The sequence below is a fragment of the Melopsittacus undulatus genome, chromosome 4 (assembly GCF_012275295.1).
Source record: "Melopsittacus undulatus isolate bMelUnd1 chromosome 4, bMelUnd1.mat.Z, whole genome shotgun sequence".
Classification (NCBI taxonomy): domain Eukaryota; kingdom Metazoa; phylum Chordata; class Aves; order Psittaciformes; family Psittaculidae; genus Melopsittacus; species Melopsittacus undulatus.
The window spans coordinates 37,937,402-37,961,503 of record NC_047530.1 but is presented as its reverse complement, the minus strand read 5'-3'; the positions used below and the strand labels follow the sequence as shown (position 1 = coordinate 37,961,503).

At 35.7% G+C, this 24,102-nt stretch overlaps 1 protein-coding gene across 1 annotated transcript in view; it reads right to left on the bottom strand.

Moving 5' to 3' along the window:
• Positions 1 to 24,102, bottom strand: part of SLC25A21 (solute carrier family 25 member 21) — a 249,042-nt gene that overhangs the window by 54,351 nt on the left and 170,589 nt on the right. Inside the window, exon 3 of the mRNA XM_005148913.1 lies at positions 9,740 to 9,823. Coding sequence (XP_005148970.1) covers positions 9,740 to 9,823 — 84 coding nt within the window. The remainder of the gene's footprint in view (positions 1 to 9,739; positions 9,824 to 24,102) is intronic.

Below are 24,102 nucleotides of genomic sequence, written 5' to 3'. Positions count from 1 at the left end.
ACATGATGTAGACATTTTTCTAATTAAATAAAATGATTTTTATTGCATTAAAGTTAGTATTGTTATTGACAGGGTAAAGAACCAGAGCAGGCTGTAAGTAAAGTTGCATAAGCAAAGAACATGAAAACTAAAAATCAACCTCATATGTATACAGAATTTTATTTTCTCTGAAGAGGTAGATAGCATAACAAGCAAAATAAACTACTTATTATTCACAGTTTGATTCTGAGAGTCATATAGAATGCAATGTGCCCTGAAACATGAGTTGGCATTATACAGGAATATACTCTCATAAATATTGCCATGCTCGATGCTAATTCCTCATTTTATCTTGTTTTATTTAAGATGCATTCCACTTAAAATCTATGTAACTATTTAATGCTCATAGCTATTTACGTTGCCTTTATATTTCAAGTTGTTGCAGTGCTTTAGAGAAATAGTTTCTTCTCCATAGTCAAGCACAAATATTCTCAACATCCAGCTTACTAAATTTCTTTCAGAACATGAAGCATGAGGTACAGGAAGACTTCAACTAGGGTAAAGAATATTTCAAAGAGAAGAGGATTTGATAATGGTGCTAGAGATGAATGATCAGCATACCTAGCTGTTACTGCTGCAATGCAGCTCCACCACTCAACAAAAAGAAGCATGTCAGGGATTGTCTTTCTAACAAAGGTGTAATTTAGAAGTTTCTAATATAATGTTATCCCTCTTCAAACATTAAAAAAACCCAAATCCTAAACCAAGCGCAAAACAACAAAAAAAGTTATTTACTAAAAAAAAAATATCGAGGATACCTGTGTTTTCAGAGTATGGCATAATACAAAGTTGTTAGTAATTATATTATAAACAGCATAGAATTAACCTACCCTGAAAACAAGAAAATGACAAGTATTGAAAAAATTACACCTATTTTAAAAGGTAGACACAGTCTTATTACATTTTCATAATTTACAGTTAAAATCATGAGCAAATGTATATAATGTAAAGCTCAGTTATTTCTGAAGTGAAAATGTTTTATCACTAAAATGCAATATTTTTTGCACCTGCATTTTTTAGAGATTTAAAAATTTTAGAAATATTTAAAAACAGAGCAGAAGTATGTCACTAAATAATTGAGGACAATAGTAATTAAAAGAGACAAAGCTGTGTTTTCAGATGCAACCAGTGAAGAAAATGAAATTAGGTGAGGAAAGGACATGCAGATTAGAAAGGCATAATAGTGTCATTATAAATAAGTATGAAATATGGTCTAAATAATTTACTAAATGTATGCTTTCTGATTAGTTAGGACAAGAGATAAAAAAATAATGAAGATTTTTTCTCTTGATTGCATCAAACTACAACTTACAAACTTTTTCTTTAAAAAGAAAGCTTTTGATCTAAACCACTGTTGCTCATTTTCACATGCATGCTTCTTTCAACTTAAATAAAAACACTTTACTCTGCATTTTACGCTGTCTGCCAGGTATTTCCTGTGAACATCCATCTAAAATCTCTTGGTTCTAGTAACTAATGTCTATAAAGAAAAATCTGGCAAAACTGTAGTTCTAAGCTTCATGAGCAGCCATTTTAAACAAAAAGCTGGTTTCGTTGTGTTGACAATCACATTTTAAACTGATTCCTTCCAGATGAAAAGATGCTTTTTCAAACAATGTAATAAAAGTGTCAAGTCAGCTGTTCTAAGGACATAAAAGTGATTTATCTGTTCTCTGGTCACTGTTTTCTCCCTTGATATGGTGGAATTTTTCTTTAAAGAATAGTTTAACAATGGCTACTAGAAGTAGTTGCGGAGGAGTAAATAACATTTTGCCTTTTAAAGAAACACAACACATAATTGCAATTAAATTTGCATCTCACAGTGCATACACTATTGTGTCTATAAAATGTTAACAGTGAGATTTACACAACAGATAAATTGTTAATTCTGGCATCTGTCTATTGACAATGTCACCATCAGGTTTCAGAACTATTCTGTAAGAAAGAGGTTTCAGGTAGATTTCAGATCCTTTTACCTCCTTGCAGGTGGGCATGACAGCCTTGCACCAGCTTGGATTTGAGAGATCCTCTGCCCCTGCCCCTCCATTAGGGCTAGAGCCAGTTTCTCACCTTTTAAATTCAATTCCAGAGACTCTAATGTTATTATATATACACCATTTCAGAACATGCAAGTTGCGTAGGGACAGATCCGCCAAAAGCAGCATGATCCAAAAGTATGACTTAAGCTTAACTTAGGCACATCCCCTTAATGGTAATTCATGAAATCCTTGCTCAGAGGATATACAGCCCTGGTTGTGACTAATCTCAGAGGGGTCTTCGTTCCTGACCTGAAAGCTTCTCACTAGCTGAAAATTTTCATACAGCCCTGGGTGAGGCAAGGAAGCCGCGAAGAAGGGCAACATGTACAGCACACCGTGTGTGAGCTGTTCCCAGCCTTCTAACTCTAGATGGCTCTCGGCTCAGCAGCTTGTCTGCCTGCATGCTTTGCACAGCAGGGACTGCACCTAAAGGCACAGGAGGTATTGGGGCTCAAATGCAGCACCACACTGCTGTCTAAAGCAGGGTGAATGGTGCCAGGAAGAAATGCCCTCATCAGGGCCTCAGGTGCAAAACTCTGTATGAAGCATTGGTGAATGTGACTGTCACTGCTCTAAAATACTGCAGCACCTCACGATGAACCAATTATTAAAGTGGGAGAAATTGATGGCCTTTTTCCTGGATTAACAAATTCAGCAGATATACTCTTCACGTTCAGAGACCATAAACACATTCAGAGAAGCCAATGATGCAGCATAGTACGATACTTTCTGTACACTAGACTAAAAGGAAGTGTTTGAGAAGCATGATTATTACATTTATTTAAACAAGATGTTTGAAGCCAACAGGAGCCCTAATGTTATAAAATGATAAATATTCTTGAATGCTAAAATCATAAGGACTAAAAATTTAAGTTCTGCTTGTCTTTCCATAGCAAAGGTAGATATATAAAAATGGATTGTAAACAATATTTCTAGGTATCTTCTTATTACTGTAAGCATAAGCATCTTATAATGCAATCATGCGATTCCAAACTGAGGCCTATAGGAGCTATTGCTATGAATGCTAATACTATAATGAGTTCTATTTACATTATATTAGTAGAAAATAGAGACAGTAAAGAAATGATAACTTTAAGATTAAAACAATCTGATTATGAATATATTTGAAATTTTAAAAATATAACTTGGACCTTATAAAAATGCAGAAGACTTCCCCAATGTAAATGGGTGTGCCTTCAGTGGCCTTAGCAAACAATGGTGACTAACAGCAGCTAAGGTCTGGCCTGTTTACTTCTAAGGTGCTTATAAGATTTATGTGATTTTCTTGGGTTTAGTTCCTATGGAAAATAAATAAGCGAGTGTATCATCTTTAAAACATGATTCTCGAAAGTGATTCTCTATGAGTGTCCTCGTTTACTGTGTTGCCGTATGTACTAGATCAAATTTTGGAAGTAAAATGTGTGTCCATCACTAATAAAAACAAGGTTAGCTAAACACTACCCTTGGTTATACCAGTACAACCTCATTGTATTTCAGAGCTGTGCACATAAAACTGGAAATGGAAGTTTTTTACATTCCAGAGCCATTTCTTATGTTTTCAAGTGTTAACATATGAAGATGGGGGTAGGGAACCTCTAGTCAGGAACAGAAAATTCCTGCCTGCAAGGGATGATGAAAACCTCATGACGGTAACATCATTGTAAATACTCCTATCTGGAGTTAGCACAGTGCACTGAACATGGAGCTTTAGGCTTAAAAATACCACTACCTCCATGCATTCTCCCAGACAAGCTCCTTCACAACCAGGAGCCTGTATCAAAAATGCAATTCTATGCATGTGTTTCTCAGAGCTTTGAAGTTAACATGCTACCATGGGGCAAAAAACTGACATGATATCAGGCTGCTCTGTGAGAGCCATCTATGTGCATGCTCCAGTCCAGATCTACCTGTCTTCCTGGCACTTTAAACGTCAGTATCCCTATCTGTACCAATATACAGTATAACTCAATGTACCATTGAGATAATGGTGCTTCCTTCTTTTGTGAAGTGTTTTGAGATCCCAAGGTTAAAACAGCCAGTATAATTTTTGTTTCATGACTGACTAGTGCTGCAAAAGCATCCAATCATTTGGGATTTTTGGCAAAACTTCACTGCATTATGAACTGGTTACTTTTTGTCTACTTAGAGACTAAGAGAATGCATGAACATTTTATAAATAGGCATGCATACACATATGTACATGCATTTTGAAAGGTAACAAGGCATCAGAATTTCCTGAGATTTTTGTCAACTTTATTGGAAAATGAGACAAAATTGAACAATCAAATTTGAAAGTTTATTTAAAAAAGGAAGCAGAACACACATGAACTTAATACAGATACACGAAAGACGTCTCTTTTGTGGCCATGTTTGATCTAAACCCTTGTGAGCATAATATAAATCACAACTTATTATCAGGCAAATATTGTCAGTCAAATTTTCTGCCTTCCTCTTCTCTAATATTGAAAGCAACTCTTAACAATGATTTTACTCAAGACTGTACCATCATTTAAATTCTATGGCTCAGCACCCATTCAGCGTAAGAACAAAAATGATGGTTTTAAGACACAGGTTCAAACAGACTATAGACAATGAAACTGAACAAAAACCAGTAAGGTCAAATATTGTGTGTAGGATGATGCAGAGTAAGATATGGGGTAAAGTGAGAGTAGGTGCCACAAGAACAGTTACAGTGAAAGCAGATCTATTGCTTTGCATAGATTATGAATCATAAAATCATAGAATGCTTAGGGTTGGAAAGGACCTTAAGACCATGTAGTTCCAACCTTCTCATCTAGTGCCATCCCTACAATGATGGAGTACTTGCTAACTATCCTGAGGAAATTCTGAAATTCTTTTATTGTGGAGTACCTGAAGTCTATGCTAAGGTATCTTCTGTCTTTTTACTGCAGACCTATAAGTGCAGGTTGGTCTTTACTAAGAAACAAGATTCTTGAGGGTAGCAAGCAAGCATGAATCCAAGAAGCATGGATCCAAGTTCATTTCTGCTCCTCCTGGTATGAAGTGCTAATAACAAACCAAAGAGTGGGGCAGATAGCTGTGGGGGGAAATAACGTCTTAATCTGCTACTTCTGCTTGTTCAGAGCACTTAAAGCAGAGCCTAAAGTCTGGTGCTTTGATACCACAGGAATTTATGCCTCCAGAAAATGGAAATGGATCGCTGCTTCATAACTGTTTGCAGGGAAAAGGGATTTTTGGCATGACTGACCATGTCACACTTCCCTGGTTGACAATTTCATTGACGGATTCAGGTGCAAGGTAGCCAAGTATTTGTATCTTGTGTAACACTTGCTTGGCAGCATTTTGATAGGTTTCGTCAGCCCAGCTGGAAGAGCATATATCCAGCTGGGCCCCTGGAACAGGCGGTGGTGATTGCTGGTGAATGTGAGAGGCCAGTGCTTGCCTGCAGGGCTGGCAATCCTGCAAGTCTCCTTCCCTGACCTGCTGGCAACTACAAGCAGCAGTGTATCATCTACAGCCAGGCCTCAAGAGCACTGCTGTAGTCTCTCAAGAACTTGTTACCACAACAAAGAGTTGACTGATGTAGGCAGGACAAAGGAGAGTGCTAGCAAATTCCTTAATTGATGAACATTGATCTCACGTAAATCAGGAATGCTCCAGCTTCTGCATGTTTGCTGACAACTCTGTGCTCATCCAGCTCCTGCTTAGTCTTGGCTGTTCTCCCACCTACTCCACCCATATCTGACAAGTTTTGTGTAGCTTTATAATCTAATCCTCCTAATGTATGAGTCAGGGCACTGCTTATTAAAAAAAAGGTGTGTGGTCATACAGACAATTATAGGTACAAGAGAGTGGTAAGGTGGTGCTGAGAACAAGACAGGAATAATTATTAAGCTACAGTGCTGTGTAAACATGGAGGTAATTCAACATAATCAAATAACTCAGAAGAAGTAATGAAGTCTCAAGTGATCAATGACAACTGTGTTTTGCACTTTTCCAGGACCATCAAGTTCTAAGGAAGGCTAACAGCACTTTAAACTGTAACTTATTCAAGTGCTGAGTTACAAAACTGGAAACCGGGATATTACTGTCCTTTCTATTTCAGGCAAGTTAACTAATGAATTGAGAAAGTAACAGGTTTCTTAACTGAGTGCATACCAAAAAAAGTCAACTGTAACCCAGAACATTTACTGTTAAAATTATGAGCCCATGAAAATCCAAGTTTATAAGAACAAAGTTGTTTATAGACTCAAAATAACAGCATCCATGACTTTAATGCTGTAACTCCAAATTAAGACAGTGCAGATGGGCATAATTTTCCATTCTTAATATGAGACACAACACCATGTGTCCTTAATGTAAATGCAACATATACATTCAGCTAGACTGTTTGTTTATTCTTACATTTCATATTCAAACCTAAGTCATTATCAAAGAGAAAGTGAGTGAATACAAATGCAGTAAAGATGATGATGATACAAAAATCAGTCATTTAACATAACATTTTTTAGGATCTAAAAAGAATGAAAAGTTTTCTCTATTAATGGTTTCAGTTAATCCTGTACCCAAACGTTTTCCCCAGTAAACATCAGATTATTTTTATGTTGGCTATAAAGCTGTCGCTCCTCAATAAACAGATATGCTCCTGGTGGGTTCACCTCTGTTGTCGAAGATCTGTCAGTTCATGCATCATCTCATAAATGAAACCAGAGAACCTCTGATGCATGTCTCCTAGCAAATCCAGCTGAGCAGAGGTTGCTCACCACCTGAAAGATTTGCACTGCTGCAGCCCCTGTCCAATTGGCAGCAACTGGATGCTCCCAACACGAGTTCACAAAAGCCTTCAAGTTAATACTCCTGCCTCGCTTTAACACAAAGCTCTGTGACCTTTAATGCTCTGCTCAACTGAACCTTCCTTTAGTGAGTCTCAATTAAATTTTATGTTTTGTGGCTTCCATTTTCTTGTAAGACAAGAAAAGAGTTCAAGGAATGGATCTTTCTTTGAAGAATTTAATTCCCTGTGGAGAGTTTATTTCCATCTGAAGAGCCACTCGAAGTTTGGGGGAAGGGTGCTTTTTTTCCTCGTTTCTTTTTTTTTTTTGTTTGTGGTTTTTGTTTTGTTAAGAAATTTCTAACAAAGTTTTTAAAAATTTGTAAAGATAAAGGAATCATCAGATTCTTTGAAAAGGACAGTGTTCTGTTAGTGGTTACACTGGAGATATTTCCTCTGTCCTTTTTATTACAATGAACAGAAAATCAGAGGGACGGTTAAAGAAATCCTGGCCATTTTTTGTGATGAAGAAGCTTTCCATGAAATCATCTGATTGCTACTGTTACACTGTCATAATGTAAAACTGTTTAATTTTTAGTAAAAGGCATTGCAGCAAATGGAACATTTGCATATGTATTTGTAAAAATAAGTCCTTCCCAGGCTGATTCTGCATACTTAACCTCAACATAATAAGGTCAAAAAGTTAAGGCATTATGAAGTGTCTTATCTGAGCTGGGCTCTGACATTTTAGCTCACTGTAGTTGCTGTTATTGAAAATGCAAGTACAAATGAGCATAAGCACTATTCCCAAACATAAACATTTTCAGGAGCAGACCATCAGTAACATTTCTTTTCCCACTGTGTTCCTTTATTTAATTAGTTTCTTTTGTAATCAACTTAACATAAAATCACATATGCCAGTAGGGAATTCTGAGTGCTAGAGAGAGGTGCTAAGAGTCTTTTATAGTCAGTGTACACTGAATTAGATGTTTCAGAACAACAGTCTGAAAATGCCACACACTAATGGGTCTATTTTATATTGCCAACATGAAATAAATATGAGGCATGAATGAATTTCTTATACCTTTCTCCCAGATTTATACACCTGAATCTGAACACCTCACAAATTGTTGTTGTTTCCTTGTTATCTAAATCTGAAGCTCTTTCTTTGTGCTCTCTTCTGCATATTTTTGTGGTCACTCAAGGAGGGGGTTATCAGTATTCAAGGTTTCCATTAACTAAAATACTTCACAGTCACCTCTCTCACTGCGCTCACAAGTGTCATAACCACCATGCTTCAGAAACCAGACAACTTGCACAGATGGGTATGCAAGACTCATGGAAACAAACAGGTTTTTCAGGATTAGGGGTTTTTTTGTTTGTTTTAATTTTTAGATGAAATTTAAGATTATACTGTATCTGAGATTCTTTGTCTCCTTTCTCCCTAGCGCTTATCACCGATGACTGTTTAAATGTGACCGTCTGCCTTTGCCTAACTTCCTGGGGAAAACAAAGTATTCACAGAATTTGCTTTTTGTTTAGATCAAACTCCGTTTACCACAGGCAAGTAAAACTCTGTATTAGCTCTAGCCTGAAAGAAATTTAGTTTAACCCACTGCTAAATTATGACTTAAACCTAGAATAATTTCATGCAATCATCTTTTCTGGTTTACAGAGTCAGGCCTTGACATAAATATAAAAAAATATTAATGTTTATACCAGTGAGCTTGGATAAGATACATGGCATTTTCATGCTCACTGACATAAATATTGAAACTAATTCTGTATTTAAAAATAGATTGACATGATTGTAGATGTTAATAGTTTCCTTCTGTCAAAATATAGTTTTCTTTTGAAAAGCAATGAAAATTAACATATACTCAGCCTTGAAAACACCAGAAGCTACTTCAGCATTTCAAACCACCCAGTTCTATATCTACATCCTTCTGTAGAGTAGCTTAGCTAAACTCACTGCAAGCAACAAAACAGGTCTAGTTCTTAATTTTTACTGCTCATCTCACCTCTATTTTTTCAGTACAGCTTGTGGACACAAGAAGTCTGTGCCTCAGTGCACCTATGCTGCCTCCAAAAGTGGTATCTATGCAACTATATATAAGAACAGTTTCATTTTGATGAATATATGGATAAAAAATGGGTTGCTAATATATTTACAAAGTCCTTATGGAAAGCCTGCCAGCTGCTCAAAACAGATCTACTAATTAGAGTTACCTTGATTAAAGCCTAGCTCCCAAAGAGCTCCTGTGGATAACAGGCTTGACTTTAAGCATATGATCAGTCCCATTACATTCAGTAGCTTTAACTGGACTGACTGGTCATAAAATAAAGCATGTATTTAAATGCCTTTGTGGATCAGAACCTAAGTCTCTTACAGGAGTTCAGGCTTAGAGCAGTGGTATCTTCTGAAGCCAGTATGATTCAGGTGACTAAGGACCATAAATCCTTTCCCATATTCTGTCAAACTGAAAAGTTGTGAAATTTTGCACACTGGGAACACTAGTTCATTACGGCTTGGAAACCAGTACTTCACTGGACTGGTAATAGCTCAGGCTAAGCCAGTTCAGAAAAGCAGGACAAGAAGATACAAAAGCCTAGACACTGCACTACACTGACACAGCCATCCTGCTCCCAGAACTGAAGCAGTGTTTGCCGCAGCTCTATGGAGCTGTGCCTCCTGGTTTTTAATCATATCCTAATAGCAAAATTTGGTATTGTGAGTATAAGTAATGCTAAGACTTTGCAAATTGCGCTCATTATGTAAGACAACATGTTTGCCAAATTCTGGCAATTGCAAAAAAGGGGTGGAAAATAAAGAGGATCTAATGTCTGGAAAACGGGTGATTAAAAAAGGTCACATAAAATTGACAATTTTAAAAACATATACTCTTACCCTTCTCGTTGGAAAATAGTCCTAAAACAGTCCCCCAGGCTCTTGTAACCGGTTGGATCAGTTTTCCCTCTTTGAATTTGGAACCTAAAAAAAATACAATTTACATCACAGCATGAGAAGTCAGGGATTTTAAGTCACTTTTAACTTTCCAATTATTATATAAAAGGAATTTTAAAGGGTTTGTTTTTACGCATCTGATTCATTATTATATACTGTTCCTGATATACTTATTAACACTGTTTTCATAAGGCTGCTAAACTAACGAAAAAAGAGCTTTGGTAGTAATTTTTTTTTTGTAGTTTATGGAACTCACAGTATAGCTATCACCTTTGACATTTACACCTCTTTCTAGTTGTTTGAAAAATAAGCTGTTAACCCTGTGCCTGATCCAAAGCCCATTGAAACTAATGGCAGCCTTTGAGTCAAACCCTGTTTTTGAAAATCTGAAATGGATACTATCGTGTGTTTCACTATGAAATGAATCCACTGTGCAGTTTACTTTTTTTTTTATATCTGACACAATTACAATAAAAATCAGCCACAGACATGACCAGAAATTAAAGCACCATTCATTTTTCATAATTTAATAATAAGATGAACAATACAAGCAAGCAATGAATTATTTTAATTAAAACCTCATTTTCTCTATTCACATTTTGACAACAATAAATATTTCAACAGGAAGCATGTGGCCTTGAAAGGAAAATCAAGAATATGATTTAAGATTGTAAATATCTTATTATGTATGATTTATGGATAGCAACAGTAGTTTAAGAGACTACATTTATTTTATTAAGTATTTCAGATTACCCTATTTCTTGTAGGTTCAAAATTGCTGCCAACACATTAAACTAAATAGTATGGAGACATTTGGAACACATTTTAGCAATAAAACTTCTTCTTGAACTGCTAATTACTATATAGCACTTAAAAAAAGAGGAAAATATTGATGTTAGCAATTCCAGTCTACAATAGCCCAGTATCAGGCAACCACTTAGCTGGCTTTATCACCAAGTACAATACTAATTCTGCAAAATACAGTGTTCAACAGTTTCAAGAATAACTGTCATTATAGTCAATTATGTCAGATACCACAGATATATTGCTGTTCTGAGAAACATTTATTGGTACTTATTCTAATCATGAAACTAGGTCTCATTAATATGTAACAAATTGAGGTATTTTTAACTCAATGTTAAACAGCAATGTTTTAACAGAATTCAGGAAGGTCAAATCACGCTTTGTACTGCGACAAAAGGCATTCATTGTTTTGAACAATTGTTTTGAGTATTTCCTAAGCAGGGTTCTGTGCTAACCCATACAACATTTTACTCGCTTTGAGAAAAAAACTTCCAGTGATGTAATACAATTCTTTGGGCAATTATGAAGGCAAGCCCACACCATTTTTGAAAACAGTTAGAAGGAAACATTGAGCCTCTCCATAGTCCTAATAAAAGTAGTTCAGGCACATCTGGGATCTCTATCTGGGGTAACCTCTTTTATTAGCACAGGAACTTGCTGCCAAGTTGGCAGAGAGAAGAATGCGGTTCAATAGGCTTACACTCAAATAAGAGCTGATGCATAACATTTTGTCTGAAAAGAACCCTTGGGAAGGCTAATAGTTGAAAAAATTGCCTCAATGCCATCACATAAAATCCAACAGTAATATCAGCTACAGAAGTTTTTAGATGGTGGCAATCAAGCAATCAAAAATTACAACAGAGTAGATTCTGTGTACATTTTAATATATTTAAGACTTGATTATTTACATGTCTCAGTTCCAAAGCCAAAATGTCGTTCTTTTGCTTAAAGAAGTGTTAGAAACACTTGCCAGTAAACAAATTCTTCCAAGTGTTTAAAAAAATTAAACTTTCTTAACCCAAACTTTTTCCCTCAATTTCAAGATTTGGACCACTTGTAAACTCAGAATAAAGCACCACTGTTTCTAAAACATCCTCTGAAGAATGCACCTTCCCTCTCTTTCACCCTGCAAATGTTCAAGCATGTCCTACTAGCATGTGTATAAGTTTCCTCACTGTTGTGCTTGCAGAACTGTTTGTAGAACTGGGACTTCAATCTCAGACTCACTGTGGATCTCAACAACATGATGAACATATACAATTTTGTTTTACAGTTAACACAGTGTTGACTTCTCAACTAAATGTATATGATTTAATAAAAATGTATCTTTGATAGCAATAGTAAACATCATAGCAGAAAAAATGCAGTATGAATTTATGTGTATCAGATGAAGAATAACTTCTTGCTAAAGAAGTTAAAGAAGTTTTACATTTATTTCAGTTTTTTGTTTTAGTAGATAAGACCTTAGTATTAAATAAGTCCATTTGTAACACTGGGTCACACAAATAACATATTCCTTCCTTTAGGGTTTTTGGATCCATTCCTTCCCTAGTAAATCTTTTTTATAGCTTTAACAGCAATCCTAAAATACATGCCAATTATGTGCTTCAACCTAGATCTGCGAATTGGGTTCTTTGATTCAGAATTGCTTGCCTCAATAAAATCATGTGTAACTTTTTAATGAACTAGCTAATTGATCACCAGCACTTATTATAAGAAGCTCAGAGAAGAGCTGAAAAAATGTTTGTTTTTCTGGAGGCAGCAGCAACCTGTATTAGTAATCTTAACAATACAGAAGAGTGAAAATATTCACTTCAAAAACAACCTGGCCTGTTTTTAACGATTGTTTAGAGGAATGAACACAACCGGGGGATACATCTTGGCTTTTTCTGCCTCAAATCCATTCTTCCATTCTAAAAGCATTATAAAATCACTGAATTTCATGCATTTTTGAAAGCTGGATGCCTGCCTTGTATGTTATTAGCTTTGCTAGAACAAAAAAGATTAATTCTCCTAAAAGTAAAATTGAAGCATTAACTTCTGATCTAATTCATTATTTTGAAGTCTGCATGAAGAATGTGCAGGTAATGTTCAGAAACACTCTGAATAGACATATGGGTAGAGAGGCTTTTCCAGGACTGGGATGAATGACCTGCTATTCACTACTAGCATATAACAGGTGCCAGAAAGTCACTGACAGAAGACACTCCAGCATGTTATGTGTTTACCGAGAGGTTTATCACTCTAAAATTATCACCAGGCTAACTTTCCTCCTCTCTCGTTTTCCTGCTTTTTGGCTTTCTGTCCAAAATGTTGTGGTACTGAGTACTGTCTCCCTGGGAATGCTCACAGAACTGTTCACTTAGGCCCCCAGGTTACCCCTTCCTACCTAGGACTACCTCAGTACCTACTGCCTGCCCTCTCAGTTCTTCCTCACCACCGCCACTTCCAGCTCCCATGCCTTTGAGGACCTCACAGTCTCCCTTTCTGGCTCACAGCAGCAGCCCACAGGACTTGGTCTTTGATGCCACCTTTGACTGAACAGTACCTATGCAGTAGCTTTATTTGATACAAAAGTGTCCTGATGCTGTTTAAGAAGAGAACATCAGTGTCCTTTGCAGAATCCCCAAAAGTGGAAATCATGTAAACAATTTGAGGTTTTGGGGTCTGTCCAAAAGTCAGTATCTTCATTGAAAACCCCGCATGATCTAAACTGAGGCAAATATTTTAACTTATCCACACAAATCAGCACTACAAGTACTACTTGTGAAACAAACCTAAATTATTCTTATTTCGATGGCATGAGAGAGAGCATTTTTATTTTTGGTTGTAACAGTCCTTGAGCAATAACTTTCAATGGGCTCTGCCTGTCAACCCGCAATACAGATAACATTCAACAATACGGAAGATGTTGAGTCCTCTCATCAGTTCTCCAAACCACTTACCATTTAAAAAGAGATACATCATATCGTGGAGCAGTATCTCTACATAATCACATGTATCCGTTTCCACTGCCTAACTTCAGAGTTCTTATTGGTTTTATAATATCCAGTACTTTATTCAGAGTTTTACAAAGTCCTCAGTCCACAAGATGCTTTCTTCCACCTCTTCCTACTGCAAGAGTCCTCTAAGTAGTCTTTTAATACAATCAATACCTACAGGAGAACAAGCACATGCATGTGCTTTCTGGGGGAAAAATACCAAATTCTCTCTTCCTCTATCAGTTGCTACATTTTGTCTCATGCTTGCTGAACATTTCATCAAAGTTGTCCTGTGGATGTCTGCCACTACAGTGTTCAGGTATGTAGTGTTTAGTTGGTTCACCACAATGAACCTAGCAATCCTCCCAATTGTATTTACTGATCTGGACAGAAGAAAGATTTCCAACACATGCTGAAATTGTTTTAGCAATCTTAAAATCTAAAAGGAAGAAACCAGTATTTTCATATCTAGATTCAAGTAGATAGTGAGCAGTTAAATATCCAGCTATGCAGGACAACCACAATGTGATGTGGCACAAGCTAGGCTCACCAAATTCTTGCCACTGGGTTTGCAAAGGCTATATGCCCTCATGAGCGAATTCCAGAATTTCTTGCTGCTTTTATCAGAGTTGCTGACTAGCTCCCCAACCACCAAGTTCAGAGGGAAAGAAAAACACTGATTCAGAGAACCAGGCTTTATACCATGTTGCAGTGCTTGCCAATGAGTGGCAATCTTAGCTGTATTTTCCTTTTCTTTATGCTTTACTAGGATTTTATCATATGTTCTACTTTGAATAAAGCTCCTAATATTTCTCTCCATGACTGGGACTTCTGCAATACCAAAGTAAATAATCTCAGATACTGAGTTGTGTAGATGCTATAAAGGAGAGAGTTATGTTGTATAACAACAAAACAAATTATCTGTGCAATGTTAATTTTAAAACAACTTTTATATGTACAGCCTTTGAAAAACTGAAACCAACATTTATAGCCTTTTTTACACTTTCAGCAATTCCCATGATTCCAGACACTCCTAGCTGTAGATACAGCATAAGTTGATAAAAAATGCATAGTCTGAAACTTTATATAAATACATATAATTTAACAATTCACATACTTATAATAAAAATTATAATTTAAAAAGATTTTGATTTGCTAACTCAAATATTTATTCAGGTGTTACTACTATCCACTGATATTTAGATTTCATGCAAAACTTTTCAGAGCAAAGTGGACCTTGATAATGTAATTTATTTCACTTGTATTTTCACTTTTTTGCTTAAGTTCTTTGAGTTGCTTATGTTACTTACAGGGTAATAACTAAATTGAGAATATAATTCTGTTACTTATTTTAACAGTAAATCATATGAATTGTTGATGAACTGAATATTAGATTTCAAAACAAAAAACTAAATTATTTTAAGCCAAAACCATAAATTTTGATAGTGCAGGGATCATATTTTAAGTGTTATAGTATTGCTATGATGATTATTTAACTGCAAAAACCATGTAAGAATACAATAAACTAGAACATAGGGAACAGGAAAAAGAACAGAACTTATTCCAAACATTCTCCACAGTAGACATAAATTTGTCTCCTTCTAATCACAGAATCTTTTGTATAGTTCCTATTTATTTCACAATTAATAAACCAGAATCATTGGTAGAGAAGTATTACTAAAAATTCTTCCAAAATTCATCTACATGAATTCCACTTTGTTGGAATTTTGATTCTTGTTAGCTTTCTTTTTTTTTTTATCTGTTCCTCCTAGTTTTGGAGGAACATGTTTTTTGAAGAAGAAAGAAAGGGATAGTAATGGAAATAATTGTAAAGATAAAACCTCAAAATTATCTGCAGAGATGTCTTTGATGCAAGTTTGAACATCAGCTACCAGGCATGATGTTCAAATAACAATTACCAAACACAAACTGATGAATTCTCACATTTGCTGAAGTATGTATCAAATACTGCAAGTCACAAATTTGTCCATTCCACATCTGACCCTCTGCCTTATTACAATCCTGATCAGGTCTGTCCTCTCCCTAACTGACTGGTTATCCAGCAATTTGTAGCTTGCCTCTGATAAAAAAAAAGTCTCAAAAACTGACTTAATATCTAAGTAGGGCAAAAGGAGGAAACATTAACACTGCATGAGAAAGAATTGAACACCTACGTCTGAGTAAGCAGTGCATTAATAGTAAAGTTAGAGCTATACCAACAACAGATTTGGCAATCTAAAACTGCAGAATTAGAGGGAAGAGATTGGTTATTCTGATCAAAATTTGAATCCAATAAAATCATCATAATTTTAGGTTATGATTTTAGGTTAGCTAAATGTAGTATACCTAAACCTTCATAAAACAATTTATCTAAACTCTTGCAGCCTTGAGGATGATAACTTGCCATGCATGGCTTATACTGAGCTTAGGATTTTTTGAAAATACTTACCCTAAACGAACTGCATCACTGAATACAGTAAAGTCCTAAACATGACAACATGGCTTAGGTGTTTCATTGGTACTCTTGGTCAATTCTCTGAGAGAGTCTTATTCTTAGACCAGACAAACGTGCACTAATCACAAAAAGAACTTCACCTTTCCTGGACTTCTTTTTCCTTTTATAGATGACTTTCCTCTATATCTTGCTTTTATATTCGAGCTAAACAGCACACCGTTTCATTGAAAAATATCAGTGGCAAAAAGAAAGCAGTACTATATGTACCAAGAATGTAATGAAGTGGCTTGGAAATGAAAACTGTATTTTGTCAAGTAATAATGAAGAACTTCTTTTTTCTCCTGTATCATTTTTCCCATTATATGCATGGAATAAACATAGAGTAGCTATAATGTCAGAAAGAAGTTTTCCTTTACACATAGTTTTAGAAGACAATATTCAGCAAAAATAAACTAGACCAGCAACAGGTCAAATTAATCCATTCAACTTTCATGCAAATCTACTCTGGCAATTTGGCTAATGAATAACAAAAATAACTCATAGCAAAAATAAGTCATAGCAGTTACATACAAGTAATTTAATGCCTTCCTGCGAAAGAAATAAACAGAAACTAAGTTCAAACCATAAATATTTTTAATAATATAATTCCATCAATGAGTGTGTGTGTGGAGAAGGCATGCAAAAGAACAACACAAAAATTAGTGAAAATGACCATTTTTTCATTCCACACTAAACACTGTTCAGACAAACATCTTTATGATGTTGTGCAAGTTCTCTTTTATCCCAAGGATGAAAATACTGAGAACATGTTCATAGCAAGGTGAAGATACAGAATGAGGTTCTGAGCTGGTGTCCTCCCTACCTAATGAACGTGCAAGTGTTCCGATCTTCAATCCCCAGCCCCCAAGTCCTATTAATGCTCTTGTGTTTCTTGGTTCCAGATGTAACTGGCAGCTGTGGGCTTCTATGAGCTCCTTGCAAATACCGGCCTTCCCTCTCAGTTATGGACCTGTAGGCACTGCACATTATTATAATTATCTAGAATTTAGTTTAAAATTTTATAATTATCTAGAATAGAGATTACTTTAATGTCATTCTGTCTACAAGTCCTGCCAGAGCAGGAACATCTCTGCTGCACTCTCTGCTGGTATTGTGGATACAATTCTGCCCTTGAAACTTTTCTTTTGTTGCCTGGATGCAAATTTTGAGCACAAGATCACAGCAATGATCATAAAGGGACATCTGTATTTGAAAATCACACAGTATTTTGTGTGAAAGATCATGCAGTATATGCAATGTTACCTTAACAATCTTATGAAGGTAAGATTGATTGGGAATTGTTGACTATAAAAGTAATAGGCAAATTTAAACACTGCTTGTGTTTTTTTGTCTACAGCTTGTTGTGTAAAAAGCTTAGTTATGTTGGTGAAGGAATCAGCAGAAACCAGTAATGGTAAAACCAGCATTCTGTTTTTTACAGTCACAGTTTATTTCTGAGGCCTCTTGCAATTTCTATTTCTTAAGTAAAAACAACCCTCCAAAATCTATGGATATTTTGTCCCTTATGTAAACTGGACAAATAATTGAAAATGGCACCATAAGGAATAATTTTGTATTGTCACAGATCGTGGAGTTATTTTTATGATTTTAAATATGGGTAGTCACTTGTGGCCTAATACATCAACAGAAGAAGTCTGGTTTTCATTAGTTTTGGATAAAATCCTGTAGGTTTTCCTTCAAAACAGCTTATAGAGAAACAACAAAGTGATGAGGAATATAAACTAATGATTAGCAGAGATTTCACAAGAAATCAGATATTGGATTATATTATATGAAGGCTCCAGTATCCGGTCTTGATTCAGGGAAAATTGAGAATGTGGTTTGGCAGATTTCAGTGTGTAACATGTGCCTGCTTAAAACCGTCCAGTTCCTTATCTCAGTTTAACTTCTATTACAAAAATGTATATCCTCTCATGACCTCTCTCTTCTGGATTAAATGGACCTTTAGCCTAACCCTGTAGAGCCATTCTTGTGTTTTGTGACCTTACTGTAATCTACGAATCCAGTAGTGAGTCTCTGCATATTAGAGCCTTTGAAAAATTTAAATGTAAGTATGAAAATTTCATCTATAAGTTAAGTGATAGCAGATAAGAGGAATAATTTTGCTGCCTTTAAAAAGTAAGGGTATTCTCTATTACTTCAAAAAGATGAAAGGCAAAACTCAATGCAGCTTTGTAAAATTAAACATGTATCTGATAAGCCACAGGAAGGTTTCAAATGAGTAATTATTACTGGTCATTAGTGGACAACACCTGAAATACAAACAGCAATCATTGCTTGAAAACTCTTCAAGTTTGGGAAAATGTAATTAACCTCTATAACCCACAGGAGAAGTGGCACTTTTTACTTCAACAATTCCTACAGAAAGGGCCAAGTACTTCTACATAGTTTTCTCAACAAAGCTTTGATTTCAGTGTCCCCTGTGGTAATCACACAGCACTTTTCAGTGAAAAGAGAAGGCAGGAAAATCATTGCAACTTTCTGGCAAGAAGATTTTGGGGGAGGATTTTTTGGAAGGTTTTTCAATACTTTTCAGTATTCATTAGCATTGTAAGTTCTTTGATGAGATCAATCCCATCATAGCTTAGTGTATTCTGATTTTTTTTTATTAAAATGATTTAGCACCAAAAATTTGCAAAGCACAACAAAATATACATTACACATGCTCCCTATGGTCAAACTAGGAAAGATAACCAAAAATATCTTTTCTCCCAAAGGAAAGAAATGGTCAGATACAGAAATCCAAATTAATTTTTAGTGGAAAATAGCCAAAATCAAATTGTGAGTTGCTGAAAGAAGTGTTAGTTTTGAGTGTTCACCCAACCTCCTATGCTTGTGCTGGAAAAGACTTAAAAGGGAAACAATTTCATTAACATATTGTGGCTGAGATTTTTAAAATGCTGGAAGGGATACAAACAGACTTACCCAACTGAAAAGTACAACTAAATACCCTGCACTTGAAAAGTTTAACTCACTTGTCCTTTCTTATTAATAGACAAACCTTGTAAATGACTAATAGCTAATGTACATCACATGGACATTAGCTCTTACACATACGCTGTTTCCATGAAAAAATGACTTTTTCCTATAAAATTGTATGGCTAAATCACAGAAAATGTACACCCTTAAAGCAGTGTTATCTTTTGAAATGAAACTAGTAAAACAAGGAAATTCTGAGTTAAAGACTGAAACTCAACTCTTACCCACCCAGTTGTGCCCCAGTATTACAGATGATATGGAATTCATTATCAGCCAGTGCAGAGCGACCTCAGCAGTTCTTACCATACAGTAGGGCATAAAAGGGCAAGTTAAGGATGAAATTTCCTCTGAAGTGCTATGACTTTCTCTGCTCTGGTGACTTAAAGTAAAACTAGTAAAATATTGGAAAAAACTTGCTTTCTTTAATAGTATTTACCTGAAATAGTGCACTTTCCTCTTGGTAGAGAGGTAACCACTTGGTAAAAAGCAAACCAAAAATGTAATCCCGTAACTTTAAGGAAAATCTGTTGTGTGTTGAAATGGTAGCTTGCCAGTGTCTTTCAGAGTCCACAGATACATAACCACACCACCAACAGATTTTTGTGTAACATTAGAATTTATCTTAGGACGTTAAGAGAAAACTCTGAGACCTGGGAATATACCCTCTTAATTCACCATACGAAGATATTACATAAATAAAGAAGATGAATTTTACAAATTCAATGTAGTGCGAAAATAGCAGCTATTTCGAGACTTCAGTAGATTTATTATTTTTCTAACAACTCTCAAACCATTGATATTTAACAAAAATAAAACTATTGCTAAACAAAACTCAGAAGAATCTAGAAACCAGGTTGTAGGCTGTGGTCAGAAGACTTATTTTGAGTATCCAAAACTGTGAATCACAGTTGGTACAAAGCTGTCAGAGCACTATTTTCTTCACAGAACTAAAAAGCCACACCCAATGAGATTATTTTTCTTATTTGTAAATACAATTTGAAAACATCCGAAGTTCGAGTATGGCCCAGCTTTAAACACCAGAAAACAAGACTTAATGTTGTAACAGAAACAATAACAGGCTCTTGACAACAGCCATACAAGGCTGCACCTCTATATCACAGCACACTCTCCCAGCTGAGAAAACTCAGTAGTTACCAAGGATAGTGTGGAAAAAAGAGTGCTGTTATTTTAGGAAAGACAGTTGCCTGAAAATTGGCATAAAGTGTTGAAAATTAAAAAGGAAGGTTTCTTTTTTCCCCCAAACTCAACCTAACTGCTCCATAAAGTAATGCACAAATCAGTCATTATAATGAGTCATAACAATGATTTGTGATCTTCCAAGTTTTCATTTTATGCCCCTCTGTTTTTCCTTAAAGACAGGAGGATAGACAAAGACTGGAAACTTTGGGTCATATGGATCACGGCACCACTGCTATGTCTGGAATTTTCTTATAAATATCCTATTGCTCTGAGGTTCATAGGCCTGACTGAAACAGCAGGGACGATCTCATTTGTACTTTTATAGTTGTAGAGGGATTTGCAAGAGTTAACGCAATTTTCCATAATATTTCTTACCGACTTCAGGAATAAAGGGAGAGTTCCCTTCTTAATCAGTATCTGAAACAATGCTGAGTCTAAAGAAAAACAGGACTTCTTCCAGATTTAACAAGACTTTTCCAAGTGCTGATAATTTTAAAGGTACAAAGCAAGGCAAATTTTGAAAGAGAGAGAGGATTTCAGCAAAGCATTTGTGGGTAGCAGGCAGTGCAGTAGTCTGGAGGATATAGTTCTCAGCAGATTTATCTGCTTGTGTGCAGCCTTGTGCCTTGCAAACATTGTTTTCCCAAAAGAAATGGTAAATGATTCCTTTTGATTTAATGAAAGTCTTTAAATCAAGTAAGCATCTTCAGGTTCTGTTATGGTGAGGTCTATCTCAGAAAACAAACCATTTCACTAACTACCAGTTGAAAGCTAGAGAAACTCCTTTCATTTTGTAGTCACAGAAGTCTTTTAAAGGCATTTTGCTCACATTCTTCTCCAGGCAGGCAGGCAGACTACACTAACATGGCTGATCTGACTCAGCTATTGAGCCTGAGAACTGAAAAACAAGCACAAAAAAAGGCAGTTCTGATGCTGCCAAAGCAGTATTTCTCAGAGACTACAGGTTTGTTTCCTTACCACATTTTGTGCCACTTCCACACACCCACAAACTTCATAGGGCTACATGGATTCAGAGATAAAGCTAACTAACCAAATTATTGAATGCCTCCTTATAAATAAAACTGGCTTGTTGAAAAATGACTGTTGGAAAAAGTCCTTCTGCATGCTTATACAGAATTAACAGGTAAATACCATATATATTGTTATATATGAGGAGGATTATGATTTTGTTGATCTATAATTGCTATTTGTTGTCTAATGCTAAACTGAGTAATAAAGTGCAATAAATAAAATCCTAAGTGTACAACATGTAGGCATGTCACCTCCCTCTTTTTCTTAGCATATATGCTAGCTAATGGGAGAAGCAGCTATATGGCTAGCTCTTTGGAGAGCTTACCTTCTTATTAATAAGATAAATTATGCTGTTCTTCCCAAGAGCTAGCCACGTAGTGTGTGCTATTGGTCTGCTATGTGCCATAACACTATCAGTAAATTTAGCTGCTCCATTGTGGGTCTAATATAATCTGTGGACATAAACAGGAATCCAAGGATCCCTAGGATACAACTATCCCTGCTGTGTATCCTGAAAGGTGCCAAGACTAAGGTATGAGAATGACTTACTGTACCTAAATGTTGCAAATGTTGCAGAGTACATTGGTATTATCCTTGTTAAAAAACTACAGCTTGTCTGACTTGTGGGTGGAACCCCTCCAAAGAATAAAGCTGAACTTACAGATCTACAGAACCTTTAGAACCTACAGAAATCGTTTCATTACATGCACGGGAGAGTTTTTAGCCTTTTCTGCCTCAAGATTCTTGAAAATGCAACAGCTGTCCTGCCTGCCAGCTGAGAGTCTTCTCACCTGCCAATTTATTAAAGGTCATTTATAAGAGGTCACAAGATGCCAGCTTGTCATTGGAACTGGCAGCAGAAACTACAGTCACAATCAACAAACATTGCTGCTTTTTTTTTGCAAGAAGTTTTCACTATAAGCTTGTGGTCTGGAAAAAGGGCAAATAGGGAAAGTCAGTCACAGGGGAATAGGTGATGGATGTACAGGGGGTGAGCAAAATTATGAGTATAGTGGGGAGAGAGGAGTGTGGTCCTGAAGAAACACTATATATTGAGCAGATGGGAAACCTTGAGTCAGTCATTGATCAAAATATGAGCAATGTATCATAGCCTGTGCTACTTCCTTGTCATCTAACACCTATGACCAAGCAGTGCAATTCTGCAGATTTCCCTTCTCTCTACTACTGCATTGAAGGAACACTAATAATGTAGATGTAATGATATCTGACTTACTGTATGGTATTCATTTACTATACCATACTGTATCAAATTAGAATGCTTAAATCCATCAGCTTCCATTAACAATAAAAGCAGCTTAAAAATACATTAGAAACCCATGTCTTTATTTGAGGTACTTCTGCAGGACTTTCTATTCTGAGCAATAAATATTACAAAAAGATCTGAAGTTTTCAAAGGTTTCCTAGGCTCACACCACGTCTCATCTCTAACATCAAATGGCATCTTTAACATGTCTTAAAGTTTTGTTAGGATCAAAGACATCCCTCAGCTCACTGTTCTGCTTCAGCAATCTGTTTTCCTACTACCAGTACTGTGTGTTTATGCACAAAAATAACTTCGTTAAAATACACAGAGGAAGCATAGTATGAATTAAGATACAAATTTTCTTTTAAGGAATATGTGAAGTAGGAATGGTTCAATGAGTACACCACTGTTATAAATTCTGTCTGAAAAATAAGAGAGATGATCAGAAGAGTAATGTATTTCCAGACCTGCTCATATAATGGCCTCTAAGTAGCTTGCAAACTTCCTGCTAAGAAGCACTTGACCTACTTAATTTCTTATCATTTGGTTTCTGTCCCAAGGGCTGTGACTGTGTGAAGTTTCAAGTAATATTTTGAAGAAGCTCTTCAACAAAGAAGATATGGCAATTTGTAAACATCTTTTAAATATGACTTGCTGCCTTCAGAAGTGGAAAAAATATCTAGAAGATGAAGACAAAAATATAACAAGCCAGTGGATATGTACTGGGTAAATACTGGCTAAAAGTGGGAAAAATCTTTACCCTGTATCTAAATAGTACATAGACAGATATAAATGTCTAGAAGTGCTCATCTACTCCTATAGATTAGGTTGTGCAATTAGTGAGGAATCACATTCTAAAAAATGCAGAGGAAAGTCTGAATCAATCAGTAATAAATCACTTTCACCTGTTCTCTACTTAGTACTCCGCATACATAAGGAAATCTTTCTGAAAAACCCAACAAAATCCTGCTGACTTACCCAGTATTTACACTGCTGATTCAAGAAGTACTTTCCAAAACTCTACCAAAAATCCATTTACTTACCAGCAACAAGCCCTCAATGGATTTCTCTTAAGTTTTATGAAAGAAGTTGGGATGTGACTAAATTATTTCACATATAAACTCAGACAAACTAAGAAATCCAGATGTAATAATTAGAATGATTTTATACAGCCATGCATACACATACACATTCCTTACCTTCCCTGTAATTACAAGGAGTAGAATTTTCTTTATTATCAAAGAAAAAAGGTTTTCAGGAAGAAACAATGAACACACCATTAATTCATATCTTCAAATTACTTATTACTTTCACGCTAGTTCACTAAACATAAATCAATAGACTGATACATACCATAGAGTTTAGATATGAATTTAACACCTCTGCATGAAGTTAGAGAGGAGAAGTATAAAATCACTTTGAATTTATTATTTCTAGAAAGAGTAGACAAAAGTCTTTGAGGATTAATTTCATGCTGTGGGTTAAATTTCACTCTCACGATAGGCCAACTATTGCCTGGGGCCCTACAGAT